Source organism: Pomacea canaliculata, linkage group LG4 (genome assembly GCF_003073045.1).
Source record: "Pomacea canaliculata isolate SZHN2017 linkage group LG4, ASM307304v1, whole genome shotgun sequence".
NCBI lineage: Eukaryota > Metazoa > Mollusca > Gastropoda > Architaenioglossa > Ampullariidae > Pomacea > Pomacea canaliculata.
In genome coordinates this window covers 19114560-19130782 of record NC_037593.1, presented here as the reverse complement: position 1 = coordinate 19130782, position 16223 = coordinate 19114560, and the positions used below count along the sequence as shown (strand labels likewise).

The window sequence follows — 16223 nt, the reverse complement described above, 5'->3', positions numbered from 1 at the left end:
GGTGTAGATCATACATAGAGAACATCTGGACAGAGGAACAAAGAGCTTTGGGCATAATTTCTCAGTTTAAACTTGTGTGGTGGCTTCGAGACAATACGCACTGTCCCCGGAGGATGCAAATAACATCTAATAAGAATTTTTCAACACAATTGCTTCGTAAAACGATAATTATAGAGAGGTGTGTGTGTGTGCGTGCGCGCGCAGGGTGTATTTATTATGTAGGTATATGCATTCCGACCTCTTCTAGGTCATCGTCAACATGGAAGTTTTCCCTTTCAGACGGGAATCCTGTCAGAATTTGTGAGCACTGACAGAGTTTCCGTCCAGACATGAGACTTGGTGACCGTGGCACTGACAGCCAAACACAAACTCGTTTCAATACAAACGCGGCAAGGAGCTGCACCGGTCGGTTCCCAGGTGTGGGCTCGCCTCGGCGGTTTCGCCGTGGGCCGTCACGCCTAGTGATCACGCGGAGACGCCCGAGTGACAGGTGGGAATCGGCCACACGCGCACACACACACACGCACACTACTCGGTCACGCACGGCTGCGTATGGCTGAGTGTGCTGCAAGGCGCAGTTACAGTGCAGTACTTTACGTGGTTTATCGGCTGGAAACTATAAACACCATCAGACCGGCCGAGCAGCCGGGTCTCGTGTCAACCTCAGAGACTGTCTCGGGTGCAAGCTGAACAGCAGTTGGCAGGAAACCTGCAGTGAAACGGGTTTTCATCGTTGTTTGTGCTTCTCCAGCTTATTAGCAGCTTGCAGCACCAAGAAATGTCAGGGTGGTGGGTGTAGGTGTGACGAGACACTTCTACATCTCCTGTGATTCCAGCCTCCTGTCTCCTCCATGACAACTCCGGAGGAAGACTAAACCGCATTTTCTTGACGACAGATCGAGGGTCGGCAGCCAGACTTTTAGGTGGGGTTTTTTTTTCAGCCATTCGATTGGAGCCATATCCGCAGCATCATCTCCTCATTGTCATCCCCCCGGTCATCAACATCGTCTGTATCTGGACCTCGACACCGTGCGGTTGGTGACGATCACAAGGTATGTTCCGATAAATACTGGCGGGTTCTTCCCTGTGATTTTTCCCCCCTGCTACCAAGCCTGAATACAAAACGATTCTTTTTTCTTTATTGTGCTTTCATGGACTGCAGTCCGACTCGGGGGTACCCCACGTGTTTCCGCTGTGCACAAGAGACTATGAATGGAGCACGCGGTTTGTTGACTTGTCGTCTGGACGCCCGTTCGTGCAGCTTGTGATTGACAGATGACATTTCCACCGGTGTCCAGGCCAGCGCCTCCGTGCTACAAAAATTACAGGTAAAAGTAGGTCGCTGAGCTGCTTTGCCAGCCAGCAAGCTGCAGGTGAGCGCGGCATCTTCTCCTCCGCCAACGGCTGCAGATCGAGCCGCCTGGTCTCGGCAGCACGCGCAAGGGGGCGACGCACACGCACTCTTGTTTCCGCGGACTCCGCCTCGGTGCCAGGACCGCTTCAAAGGGGGCAGATGCAAGGGGAGGCGACCTCACCCACCCAGCCACCCACTCATCCCGGTGGAAGACCACCCACTGGCTGAAGCCTTGTATCGCAGTCCATGTCCACTCAGCGCCGTTTGCCCCGCGCTTGACAGACAATCAATATCCCTCTGCCGAGCAAACACTCCAACCCCGGCACCCATGACAGCTGGGCGGAGCTACGAGGAGGCGCGGCCAATCAATGCCGGGTCATTTGCATGCTAGGCCGCGCCTTGGTCGCGAAGCAAGCCAAGTATATTGCTAGAGAGAGTGGGGTTTGTGGGTATATTTTACCACGGGCCACATCGGCGCCAGCTCGTTCATCTGTAGTGTTGTATGTTCACTTTGTTGTTGACGCTGTCCACGACGTGAATGTCAGGACGGCCCTCTCCCGTCGAGGCCCCTGTAGACTTGTTGTTGTAACAAAGTGATAACAGAGAGTGTTGGGAAAGTGATCGTCTTTTTTCTCTTCAGTGTTTTGACTCCAGCTCATGAGTAGTGCTTGGATATTTCCCCTATGAGTCGCTGGCTGCTGAGTGGCGGCAGTGCGAGTGCGGACTGTGACACTAGGTGGGTGATGGTGTCGCCCAGTGTTTCGTGTTCCGCTCACAAGTATAAACCCTCGCGCCGGGAGCACCGATCTGGGAACTATACGATGTGTGAGTAAAAGTGAGGAACAGGACAGCCCCAAGACGCTGGGCCTTTTTTTTTCTTCTTCTTCTTCTCTTCCCGGGTATCTCGGGTGCTGAATCTTCACACCCACCCTTACCCCTTCCCTTCAACACCTGCTTTTTTGCCGTATCGGCCGCCAGTTGACAGCTGATACGCTTTGATAAACAAGACTCCCACCTGCTTTCAACGAGCACCTTATATTTCATCAGGTAAGATTACTTCTTGCTGTGCAATAATTCTGCTCGTTTGTAACCCCGCCTTCTGTCTTCTGCTCGACCTGCTCTGTTCACTGTCTAAACTATCTTTTCTTAATTAAAATTTCCCCTTAGAAACTTTTAGTCATGCAGAACCGCGGAGTGTTTATCGAGAAAAATAATTCAGGGAAAAACGATAGAAAAAAATTCATAAAAATTTCAATTCTGAATTTTATTTAATCCCAATTGAAAATTTAATTTTATATAATCCAAATCGGTATTTCTGATTTTATATCTCCCAACCGGTATTTATTTCTAATTTTTGTTGAAGGATAGTGAACAAGCCACTTCACTCGGTTATCATATTACACAATAAAGAGCTGTAAATAATGTTTAAAGGAGAGGAAAAAGTGTAGATGACCATTGTAGTTGCTGTGGCTGCTCGTGAAGGGGAGGTGGAGGAAATGTTTGTGTTGTCAGTAGGAGAACTAAAGCAAGCATGCGCAGTCACTTTGTGCGAGCTCTCAACAGCTGATATCATTGGAACTGAGTGTCGAGAGTAAACACACTGTGTACTCAACACAAACAGCTTTACAAGAGCATCGTTCAGTATCTTGAATAAACATTCTTCTTATCCGGATTGGACTGTGGAGATGTGGTTAAAGTTTTTTTCTGTTTGTTGAGTCCTCGTGGTTGATTGTTGTTATTATTTTTATCTTAGTTTTCGGGTTTAAATCCTAATAACGGAATATTCTGTAGATGAACTTCTCCTATATCACTAGTAGGGGAGCTGCTTAAAGCTATTTTAATTTTTAAAAAGAAAGAATTCGAGAAGTGAAAATTAAATTCTTTGTCTTTAGCAAAGATAGTTTAATCGACTCTGTGAATTAAATCAGCACAATGCGGTGGTGTTCTTTCATTAATATTAACGACATTGTTAGAATTGGCAGTTAGAACCGACTCTGCTAAACATGAATTAGAGATGAATTCAGAATAATATACTTCCGTAATTAACAATACATCACATGAACACGGACAGGAAAAAAAATTCAACAGAATCACATTGTATAATCCATATTTATCAGATCATTTTGTTTGTTTGCTTTGGGCTGTTTATTTGCTCACATTTGTGCATAGGCGTCCGTAATAATAATATATATCATCATAGTTGTTGTTTATTTGTGAAAAAGACAAGTAAACACTTTACATTATTTTATGTTTTAAATGTTTTATTTAATAAAATTATAACATTTAAAAATCGTAAAATATGTAGTTATACCTTTATGTTATGATGATATTGAGTTTACCATCTTCAGAAGTTAAACTAATTTTTGTCTTTTATATTGTTATGTTTCTCTTTCTCTTGTCTGTAGTTGAACCTTTTGTCCACGATGACTTCTTGCTTCTGTCTGCTTCCTCCCTCCCTCTTTCTATCTCTCTGTGTGTGTGACATTCGAAAGAAATGCCATTGTTGCATTTTAGTGGAATGTTGATGTGTGTACTGAGTTGTGCTATCTCTAGCGAAACATTTGTGTTGATCACACCGCATTCCACCATTGAGACCTTTCTTAGCTCCCGTGGATTAACTGCAGACACCTGTCACTAACGATCAGAATCCTTGCTAGAATGAACACAGAATAGGCAATCAGTCAGGTATAGCAGCCTTCACACAAAAACACAGCTAGAATGCTCACATACAACCACAACAACAAAAACTACGATGATAAATAACAAAAAGTGTATCGTCTGTTAAATAAATGCAGGTTTTTTTTTCTCTCATCATTAAATATTTTATTTATTTATTCCCGTATGTCTATTTTTCTGTTTACTGTCCTCAACGTCTTTCCGCAAATTTTTTGTGTGCATAATCTTTTTCAAGGTTTGTCTTTTGAAATGTTTTAATTTAATGTGTAACTTTTAACATCTATACTGCTAGTGGTGTTTTAATGGGTCAGTGCTTATAGCATAGCACCACGTGACAGAGCACTTTACAAATCTTTTTTTTAAATATAATAATAAAATCATTATCATCATCTGTTTTTATTTTAGATCCCTTGAACTGATTTGACAGTTTCCCTTTCTCTCTGCCTCACTCTCACTCTCTCTGTTAACCTTGCCTATCGCCGTTTGTGTGTAACAGATCTTTTCCTCTCTACAGTTGTATTAGACGAGTTCCTGTGAGAGGAACGTAATTGCCCAACAGTGGACACCTCACACACCCACCACGTGTCGGGCCTGTACCACCTCTCCACCCCAACCCCTTCGTCGGACGCCATGCTGCATGCCAAGTCCAACTACGATGCCACGCAGGCCATGTCGTCATATCCGATGACGTCCATGTCGTCAATGGGGTCGATGACGTCCATGGGATCCATGGGTCCGCTCGGCTCCATGTCAACCATGAGCTACAGTCCGCAGACCATGCCCCCGATGGGGGGTGTCTCCATGGGCTCCATGACGCCCCCTGGCATGGGCGTCGGAGGGATGCCGATGGGGGGCATGGGCATGCACACAGGGATCAGCTCCATGGGCACACCGCCCATGAGCGGCATGAACGGCATGAGCGGCATGGCGATGGGAGGCATGCGCAACACCACCATGGACATGATGTCCATTAACCGCGCGCGTCACGACAAAACCTACAGAAGGTCCTACACGCACGCCAAGCCGCCATACTCCTACATCTCGCTCATCACCATGGCCATCCAGCAGTCGCCCAACAAGATGTGCACGCTCAGCGAGATCTACCAGTTCATCATGGACCTCTTTCCCTTCTATCGCCAGAATCAGCAGCGCTGGCAGAACTCCATCCGCCACTCCCTGTCCTTCAATGACTGTTTCGTCAAGGTGCCGCGAACGCCGGACCGACCAGGGAAGGGCAGCTACTGGGCGCTGCACCCAGACTCGGGGAACATGTTCGAGAACGGATGTTACCTACGGCGGCAGAAGAGGTTCAAATGCCCGAAGAAAGAGATGATGCGGCAGGCGGCGCGGGGGTTCATGCGGTCGGACCACGCCTCGGGCGATGAGCACGAGGGCAGCGTGGCCACTTCCAACGGTGACGGCGATGACCGGCATGGGGGCCGCCTGGACGACAGTGGCCAGCCCCTCTCGGCGCCAAACACTCCTCCGCACGTGTCAGACAACAAGCAGGCGCAGCCCAACCAGAACCCTCATGGCATCCAGCCCAAGTCGGAGCTGGACGCTCCTACCCCTGGAGCTGCAGCACCCGGGGGTGTGCCAACCGTCGCTCGCGTGTGCCGGCGACCTGGGCAGCGTTCGCGGGCTGTCTCACGACGTGCAGGTCTCGCAGGCTCTGGGACTCCACCACCATCATCACCAGCAGCAGCAGCAGCAGCAGCACCACCATCACCAGCCGCACCCGCAGCACCCGTCCCAGCACCAACACCAGCACCATCAGCACCAAGCCCCACACAACCACCAGCAGCAGCAGCAGCAGCCGCCCCAGCAGCCACCCCCGCAGCACCACCCGCACCACCCGTCCATGCAGCTGGGCCCTGCAGGTCAGTTAACTCACAACCACTCTTTTAACCATCCTTTCTCCATCACCAACATCATGTCGGAGAACAAGCTGGACATGAAGATGTATGAAAGCATGCACGCTGGCTATGGCTACGCCCAGATGTCGCCATTGTCGCTCCCCAAGGACTCCTCGCCGCCAGCCATGCACCACACGAGCGACGGCTACTATAAACCCTACCAGGCCACCGCCGGCTTATGACTATATGCCTGATTTCCGATGGTGATTTTTGTTTTTATTTTTATTTCCCCATCTCCCAAACCTCCAAGCCCAAACCCTCCTTCCCCACACATCCAACCCACCCGACCCTACCCGACTCACGCGTAGGGCCACCCGTGGCATGGCAACCTCAAGTCAGATCTTCTTGTACTTCAAGCGGCATTAGGCCTGCACACAACCCAGCTTGTAGCGGCTGAACCGCAGCAATCAAAAGACGATCTGCCTCACACTGCGCCACCCCGCCTGACAATGGCCACCCTGAATATCAATATCCGTAGAGTAGCAACAGTCACTGCCAGGCTGCCGCCTGTCCATACTGTGTCTGTCCACGGCCTGCAGCCGCCTCGCAAGGCTGCGAAATGTAGAACTGGCGACAAAGAGAGAGAGAGGAGCGGAAATATCCAACAGAAAGCTGTTTGGGGTGTTTCCTTTGATAACAACAGCAAGCCTCCCGAATTTTAATAGCAGGCTTTCTTGAGTGCCGAGGAGAAGAGAGAGAGAGAGAAAAGAAAGAAAAAAAAACCAACAAACAACAACATGAAACTAACAGCCAACGCGAAAGTGTTTGAACTGCCTTTGTTTCTGAAAAGTAGACATCTTCATCTCCTCATGAATGAGAGAAACACAGAGTAAGAAAGAAAGAGACAGAGAGAGGAAGAAGAAGAAGAGAAAAAAAAAGGATGTAGGCCCAAGGGACAAACATTGAAATGACCGACCTCTTCATAGCTTGTTTAAGCCCAAGTTGTTCATCGAATATTTTTTTTTTTCATTTTTTGAAAGCACTCGCCAATCTTCGTAGTGTTCTTTGCTTGAAAGATTCGTGCATTTACAGAAAAGCTGCAACCAAAGACTTTTTTTTTTCTCTCCGTCGATTTGTGAACGTCTTGGACTAGAAACTCCTTTTTTTGTTTGTTTATATGTGTGTGTATAAATGTGTTGACAATTTATTTTTGTCTTCGCTCCATTTCGTTTCCTTTGTTTCACATGGGCTGGACCTACTGATCTAGCAGTCGTGTGCCTGTTGATATTGTCATAGGTTGTGACGGTTTGGTGTGGGCCCGCCGGGACTGTGGCCTCGCCAAACCTCGACAAAAACATTTTTTTATGTTCTTGATTGTGTTCGTGTGGCACTCAACGTTTTTTGCATTTTGAAACCAAAAAAAAAAAATTATATATATATAGTCTGGATGTTGGGGTGTGGAATCGTGTTCTTTTATTTTCTGCCATCGAAACTGACCAGCGTCCGGACTTCCTTGTCGGTTGAATGACGTCACACGGTTAGGGTAGAGACTGTTGTTATGTAGGCGGCGGCACTTCTTCCACAATCAAGCTTCGCCGACACCATTCACTCATGTGGAAAAGATCTGAACCACCAAGAGAAATCGCTCGGCAAGTGATAATCATTCTCCGGCGCTCGCTACAGGCGGCGGGCGTGAAATCGACTTGGCCGCTGTGGGACCACTCAGCGGCTCAGTGGCGTGTGAAATTGACAACACTCAGTCCTGTCAATCGCCTTTTTGTGCACACTGAACCACTCGGACTGGGAACCTTTACTGCTATGTATGCCGAGCACATACTCGGGGTACACCCCTGGCTGTAGGCAGCTACCCCTTCATGTTCACCATGGCAAGGTAAAAAAAAAAAAAAAGAAAAAAAAAAGTAAACATCTAACTCCGTTTTAAAAAAGTTGAAACAATTAATCATCGGCTTAATTATTACATTTTTTTAAATAAAAAAAATTATAAATAATGGCTGATGGTACGAGACAATTTCGAAGCGCAACACAAAGGTTTTACTGATATTAGAAGGATAATGTTTTTGCCGGTCGTGCTTTAAAGTGTGATTATTTCTCCCTTCTCCCACCCTCACCCGTACTTAGAATAGTTCCTCAGTGGCCATAATGAGAAGCATTTCACTGCGATTTTCTGCACGCCTTCTCAGAACTTTCATATTTTCTTGCGAATGATATTCATCACATATCTTAGACTGCTTCAGACAGAAAAGGCGGGTGTGAAATGTAAAATGCAAATGCTGCCCAGACAATCATACTTTTTTTTTCTTATTTTTATCATTTGAATGCTAATTTGATCGTTTGATCAGAGAAATCCACAAGGAAGCTGAGAACAGTTTATTATCTCCTTGTTTTTCATAGCACAAAGTGGCGTACATCTGTTGACTAGTCGGAGGTGGGGGGCCGTGGGTAAAAAAAAATAAATAAATGAAACAAAATAATTATAAAAATTGCAAAGGAGATTACAAATGTTATATTTCTGCATTTTCGTTTGTATTTGTTCTCCTAACTTGCTCCTCCCAACTTACCTGTGGTTCTCCCCCGCCCCTATCCACCACTCGTTGCTGTGAGCAATCGCATCTTGGACTGGTCAGTAGACATGATATACCTGTAGTGTTTCACAATGAACCGGTTCACTCAGTGTCCTATATATGCTTATAATTATTGTACTTTTCCGGACATTCTTGTTCAATATATGTACAGATCTTTGAAATGTAGAGGATGCATTTTGTCTCACTATTTTGTATCTTTACCAAAGGAACAAACTTTGAAACCAAAGGAAGCGAAAAAGCTACAAAACGAAGAGAAGAAAAAATATAATAAAATATATGAAATGGATATTTTCTTTCGAATTGTGTGTTGGCCAGACGTGCGGTAGGTATAATGGGCTGTTCGCCATCATGCCCCGAGAAGAAGAAACAAATGGTTGTGGTAGTCGCTGTACCACCGACAGCTCAACATCTCCCTCTGCCCCGCGACTGTGCAAAACAGAGAGACGGAGAGAAAGAGAGTGAGAGAGAGCAATCAACCTCACTCCAGTTCCGCTCTGCGTTTCTAGGCAACAGTTATCAGGCCACGATAACAAAAAGTGTTGTAAAGGAAAACGGTGAAGAGAGTCAGACTCTAACTAGGAGTTCAAAACTACCGCAGCAGCTAGACAGCAAGCAGGGTGTGTATTTTTTATTTTATTTTATTATTTTATATATTTTTTGCAAACCAGGAAAGATACAAATAAAATTTAAAAAAAATGCTTGTAGAAGAAAACTAAGGAGAATAAATAATGTAATATGTAATAAAAGTTCTGACAGATAACCCAACATCAGTCACTCAACACACTATTTCCATTTTACATTACAAAACTGTCGATGTTCAAAAGCCAAATAAATATGTCTCACAAAATTTAAAATACAAATAGAACACTTTGACTAAAATTTCAAGATATTTTATATTTTACCCCGCAATATTTTTTAGAAATTTAAATTTATTACTGTATATTATTTTTTTAAACAGTACTTTAGACAGATTTTGTAGTTTCCACCAACCAATGCCTCATTCTTTTTTAATTCTGTTTACATATTCAGAAAAATTATGCAGTATAGAACATTTAAACAATTTGCGACTTGAATAAATGATAAGGTAGTTTTTTGAAAGAATAAACCAAATAAATTAAGTAAATAAATAAAACTAAGAAGGTGTGTACTCTACCCCTACCCCTGACCACTTGTCTCGCTTCACCAGGTTAATACAGTGGACTGTATAACACTAGTTATCACTGTACACAAAATATTTACAACAGAGGTCCAGCCTTTCGGTGGACATTTTCTAAAATCTTCATCTTTGTCTGGGTTGAACTAAAATGTCTTCTACCGGAACTGGAATGAAAGAAAGACCAAACCATGACTGTGCCAACCGAGCAGTTGGTTCAAGAGACAAGGAAAGTTTCCTCAGATTCGGGGAGGAGTAGGGAGGGTTGAGAGGGAAAGAAAAGAGAGAAAGAAAGAGAAAGTTTTGTAGAGACGGTGGTCCGCGGGGCCTGGCTACTACACATTCCACCTCAGTTCGTTCCCCAAAACCGCGCAGTTGAGTAGTCGAGGGCTGTGTTATCCTTGTACATGCCTGTGTGTCTTAGGACGAGAAGTTTGTAGCACTCTCTGTTCTCCTCCTCCTTCCTTCCTCCTGTCTGCCCCTCCCTGTCCCTGGCTTTTCCTGATAAGGGTGGGTGACGACTCAAAACGCAAGTACCCCTTTTCCTTTTCGCCAAGATCTGAGAGGCAGCTTAACTGTCTTGTGCTCAAAAACAAAGCGTATCTCTCTCCCTCTCTCACTCACTCACACACACACAGACACAAACACACGCACGCACGCACACCTAACTACACAGCACTTTCCCTGTCAGCCACTCAGCGTCACAAGCAGTGTCCCAATCGTTATTCTCCCCATTTGTCCAAAGATATCTGTTATTAACATTTTCCTTTGAATGTCACACAGACTGCAGGGAAACGTTTCTCCGACAAAAAGAAAGAAAAAAAAAATCGGTTGTAGCTTGTTATCGCGCTTCATGCTTGAGCGACTTATCGACAAAACCTGCGACATTCTTCACGAGGCTAGAAATGATAACAAAGAAATTTTGGAGTATGTGAAATTTCACACACACGCACACACACACACATGCACACATAAAGTCAGGACAAGAGAAAGAGGTTAGGATGCACAGAGGGGAGGGAGAGTTTTTTCATTGTGAAGAAAACAATTCTTGCTTTCTTGTTCTTGTGGTTTTCTTGCTCTGCAAGTCACAGATGCTGGGTTAAAGGGAAGGCGCAGGGTTTGATCACACGGCTGAACAATTCCGGGTGCAACCACCAGGGTTGTACAAGCTCTGTGTGTGTGTGTCATTGATCTCTCATCCAGCACCGGTGCACGCAGGCCGTTAGCCACGCTCAGGTGACAGACAGAAGTAGTTCGCCACATCAGCCACAGTCACGTGATGCTGTTCCCTTAGAAGGTGGAAGAAGACACTTTCTAAAATATTCTGGAAGCTTCGGACTGCCTGCTCTTGTAGTGGAGTTGCACAGAAAAGAATTTAAACAAAACAGAGGAAAATATCAAAATTCGATTAAATAAAAATCTGGCTCTTTATTTTAAAAATAATTTTTAATCTTTACAGGTAGGATTTTTGGAGAATTTTAAGTATGAGATTTTAGAAGGACTTAGTTTTTGTGATATTGTTATTGTTGACGATGATGAGGAGGAGTAATAATCGAATGAGATAAAAATAATGGCGAATAATGTCTTGCATTTGTTTAAAAAATGATATTTTTGTCATAGCGACCAATAGTGCTGTGACATATTTCACCTGTTGATAAAAATCCCAACATTTTATTGTAGCTTTCACCAGAAAACATAGCCAGTAGTTGAGTCACCAGGACAGGTAAAAATAGGCCGGAGATAAATGGTGCGATGTGAGGTGACACACTTCCGCTAGGTAAAGATAGTGAGAACAGTTTCTCTCTCTCTCTCGCTCACACACACTCTTCTCTCACTCCCTTGCTCACTCTCACTTACTCTAGGAAGATCAAGAAAGGGGGAGGGGGAGATTGGGAGAGAAAGATTAGAGAGATGGGGGACGGTGAGATCCTATAATATTATGTACCTATATTACCTCTTCTAGTAGTCAACAAGTAGAGAGTCTACTTAACACTTACTTGTTCCTGAAACTTATATCCCGGAGCACTCGACAACAATTTTGTTTATTTGCCGCATCCTGATTCATTAGCTCAAAGTGTAAATACCATCTGATAAGTTCACAAAAATTAATGTATATCTAAAAATACAATGCGGATAGTTTTATATCTGTCTGTCTGATTGCTTGGTAGTTGTCTGGCGGCTTGTCTGTCTGTCTGTCTGTCTGTCTGCTAATCTCTCGGTTAAACCACGCACGCACGAACGCACACACCTCTATTATCTTATATTCTCCATTGTCATTTGGTAGTCCTCTTTCCTGCAGCAGACACTCTTCTCCTTTCCCTCCGCACCTTCTCAACCAGCTGTCATATTTCATTGCCCTTTTCAATTTTTCGATTTTCCAATCGATGCTGATGGTGTTTGTGGTGACTTGGCTGTATTCCTGTAACCTGATGTCGGACAGCTTCGCTTGTCGCCGGCACAAACATTATAATGGAATTACCCCAGCTGAATAAAGCCCCCGACAGTCCCTGCGTTTAAAGGGGGGGACACTGCTAGGGACAGGACAGGCAATCGCCAGTCGAATGGAAGGTGACTTCATTCATTACCGGACGACACGTGCTTTTGCTCGTGTCAGCCTTGACCGCACGTCACGCGCGGGGCCTTGTTGCTTTGTCTTCTTCTCTCCCTCCCCTTAGCTATTATTTTCTCCCGGCACCCTTCCCCACCACCACCTTCCTTCCTTCATCAAGTTGAGAAAATGTCGGCCAATCTTCCCGCAAAAGCATGCTCCTTGTCTGAATCTGTTTTCTGAAGGGAGATAATTTGAGCCTGTTACGTCTTTCAGGTGGCGATAATCATTGTCAAGCAGTTGCTGGTCTGTGGGTTACCAACGTATTGTAATTAGAAAACAAGGGAATTTCACGGGTGGGGGAGTTGTAGAATAATGGGTGGGGTTGCAGTTTGCTGCTGTCTTATTTCAGTCTTTTGTATTACGATAGTGATTATCTGTTCAATTATCTACCCTTACAGATGGAACATTTTACTTAATTTTCTTTTTTTTTTTTTTAAATCTTGTGCGCCTAGCATTTCTTGGCTACTAGTTGCAATATGCAGCGGCAATAAAGAAAGCTTGTTTCTAGTATCTAATTATCCTCCCAATCAATCAAAGATATTCAGGAAGAAATTCTTGAGAATCGTCGATCATGCTCAAAACACGTATCATCTACAAGCCCAGCACGAGGAGACATCGATCTCGACACGTATATTCACTTGCAGCAGTCTCTAGCCGCCTTTTGTTTCTAGAATTCTATCCTGAACTTAAAGCCTGCCACTTTCTGCCTCGCCTCCATCAATATGATCTCTAGCAAAGGTCCATGCTTCGCGGAGCTCACCCAGGTCCACACCACGTGATCAATAAACGTCGGAAACATCGGCAGCTGTATACCGAAGCCTCCCAACACCCTCTTCCCTTTCTATCCACGGCCTTTTTGTGAAGGGGGGATGGAAGGGTTAGGGGAGGGAAGCATCTTCCGCCAGTGCACGTGATGCTCGGACCAGCGTGGGACAGACGGCTAGACAACATCGACTACAGGCGAAAGGGGGGCGCTGCAGGCGGCGCTCTTGTCGTCGGGTCTTCTTCTCTTCTGCGACGTTCTGCAGGAATTCTGCGCCACGCGGGGGCCCTACAGGAACCACTTCCACCCCGGGGCCTGCGCCCACCACTTTCGAGCACAGGACGACAGACACGTTTCGATCCCTTGATCGTTTCTGAGTATTTGTTTTGCCAAGCATCCACGGCGGTCCGACAAATCTGAGCTTTGTTCACTCGGAAGCGCCAGACACAGAGGTGCGCTATGGAGTTTGGTGCTGGAGAAAGGATGGGATAAGGGAGTCTTGTCTTGACAGTGTTGTCCGTGAAAAAAAAAAATCAACTGATCACGTGGTTTTTTTTTTTTCTCTTGCTCACAGCAAAGGCTTAACACTCTGCATGCGTTGTGTCTTGATGTTGTTTCATTTATGTTGTTGGATTCATGTACGTTGATAATTGTGTTCTGCGCCAGTAACTTTATTAGTAACCATCTTTTAAGTAGATTCCAGCAGCCACAGGTAGAAGGACATATCATCACAACGATTATCTTTTTTCCTAGAGAAGAAAAGGGGGATGATCGGGGAGAGGATTGAGGATGATCCATTTCACTTGACTGCGATTCTGCGGGGATCGCGGTCGCTAAGGCAATCTTAACCAGACAAATGTGGACAAATGTTTGACCAAGTTGGGCAAAGTTTCTTCAAAGTTACATAAAATCTTTGACATACTTGGCCAAATGCTTGTATATTATTTGTCTAGTTTAGAAGGCCTTTAGGGACATCTTGTGTACAGCAATGTGTTCAGAGAATATTTCACAAGTTATGTTTGAACTACCCTGTACTGTTTGGAATCATGTACCCTGTACTGTTTGGCACTACCATGGGTATCAGACGCAGAATGACTCAAAATTCTCAGGGGTCTTCTTACATTAGCGAATATGTAACTGCTGTTGGCTATGTTTTATGTAACCGTCATCATAGCAAACTTGCCAAAGATAATCATACACTCAACAATAAGTTTGCGTTTGAGAATGACCTATAGAAATAATTAATAATATAAATCAAAATTATTATACTAAATAGAGTATAAGTCTATAAGTATTTCAAAATGCACTGTAGTGTTTTCAAGACTAGTGTAAAGAACTTACAAATAGCAATTATTTCAGACCGATGCTCTAAACATGAGCACAAAGTGTAGCATGGCCTCACCAGTAATTTTCTGTATGTTACGGATATAAATCGACAAGTAACAGACATCTAGATAACATTTTTCAGTCGTCTGACTTTTATTTATTTCATGAATATTTATTTCTCAACCCGGCTGCCCCCGTCCTACTCAAATGTTTTTCGACCAACACGAGAAGATAACATTTACAGGAGAGAAGAAAGCGCGCGTGCGTATGTGTATGCAATTTTAAATGTCAGGGTGGATTGATAATCGTTTATTTTCACTGGTGAACCAAAACCAGTTGAACAACCCTTTCAGACATCAACCAAGTTTTTGTTTGATTGTTTTTTGTTTTGTTTTTTGTTAAAAAATTACTTCTGTATGTTTTTAGAGAAGGGGTTTTTACGCACTGCTCATCCTGAAATAAGTGTTATTCTTAAGATACAAATATTCTAGTATTTTTATAATTTGATAAATCTTTAAGCCGCTGCTGGTAATGTTTCTATTCTTGACATATGACTTATTTCTATCGATGGAATTTTAACATTAACTACACTGAATGATGAAAATAGAGTAGTCGTTAACTAAATCATCTGGCAAGAAAAAATTGTTCAAATTTCCCTGTTTGACAGATAATCGTTCAGATTGAAGATATCCTCGTTATTCTGTTCCTATGATTTTCACAAATTATTATTCTATTCGTTCCTTTTACTGTAAAACGTTCGTGAGAATTTTTTGAGGGGTTGTTTTCAGTTTAGAGAAAGACTTTATGTGACTGTTTTCGTGCGACAGGTACTCACCTTTCACAAAACCCACCCGCGAAATAAATCAATTAATTAAAAAAAGAATAAAAATAAATAAAGCTTTCGCAAATTTCAGAAAATTTCACAGAACCACCCATTAAATAAATCAATTAATATAATTTTTTTAAAAAAAACTCTCCCAAATTGCAGAAAATTTCAAGATTGTTTTCATCTGTTGCCCCCGTCGATACCAAATTTGTGGAATCGTGAGATGTGCTTTTTGAGTTTGGGATGCTAGGGATAATCACACAATGTTGAGACAGGGTATCTCCACACATTTATTGCGGCAGTGAGTTTAGGATGTAACAAGCTCGACTAAGGGTTCGACTCTTCTGTGAAGGCTTAGTGAATATTAGAAAGAGCCTTCGGGAAGCTAACAAGACCCAAGACTCCCCACCTGCTCGTGATGAGCATTGGACCAAGTCTGGAAACGTTTGTCCATGACGGTTATATAACGACTTCGCCAAGAAACGGCCTGTATAGCGGAAGTTTTCAATGTGATGGTTAGCAAAATACGGTTACATTAAAAAATCTAACAGGACAATGGATTGGGCAATAGCCGCGGGGGGAAAGTACCATAAATTTTGCGACTTTTTCCTCAGTTTTAAATCGTGCAGATTAAACAGTGATACGGCTTGTTTGCGAATTTTTCCGGATTTTTCAGATTCTGATTAATTTTTCGACGAGCTCCATGTTAAAGTGGAACTGTTCACTTTTTAAAATCAAAGCCGCATACAATTGAAGCATTCTGATCAGTTGCTGAAGCACACACCCTCAATCATGCAGAAAAGGAGACGAAAGATTACAATGCAGCTTTCAAGTTGTATATAATTGTGGTTTATAAACCAGTTCGGTTTATTTGTGTAAAAAGTAGTGAGTTAAACAAATTTAATGCGCGTGTGGTTTAGACACAGGTGCGGTTAATAGACAGAAATTTAGGGTACATTAATAACAAACACATTGATGCTGTACATCACTGACATAGTTTTTATAACTTATTTTTAAAAATTGTAATTAAACTTCTAACTCATATCTACACTTAA

The 16223-nt window shown here is 43.8% G+C and overlaps 1 protein-coding gene across 1 annotated transcript; it reads left to right on the top strand.

Moving 5' to 3' along the window:
• The first annotated feature begins 650 nt into the window (after nt 1-650).
• On the top strand, nt 651-13549 carry LOC112562034 (silk gland factor 1-like). The gene is given in 3 exon segments (XM_025235001.1): nt 651-2401; nt 4545-5593; nt 5595-13549. Coding segments are annotated over 2 exon segments (1467 nt in total). The 5' UTR covers nt 651-2401; nt 4545-4660; the 3' UTR covers nt 6129-13549.
• Nucleotides 13550-16223: the final 2674 nt, after the last annotated feature.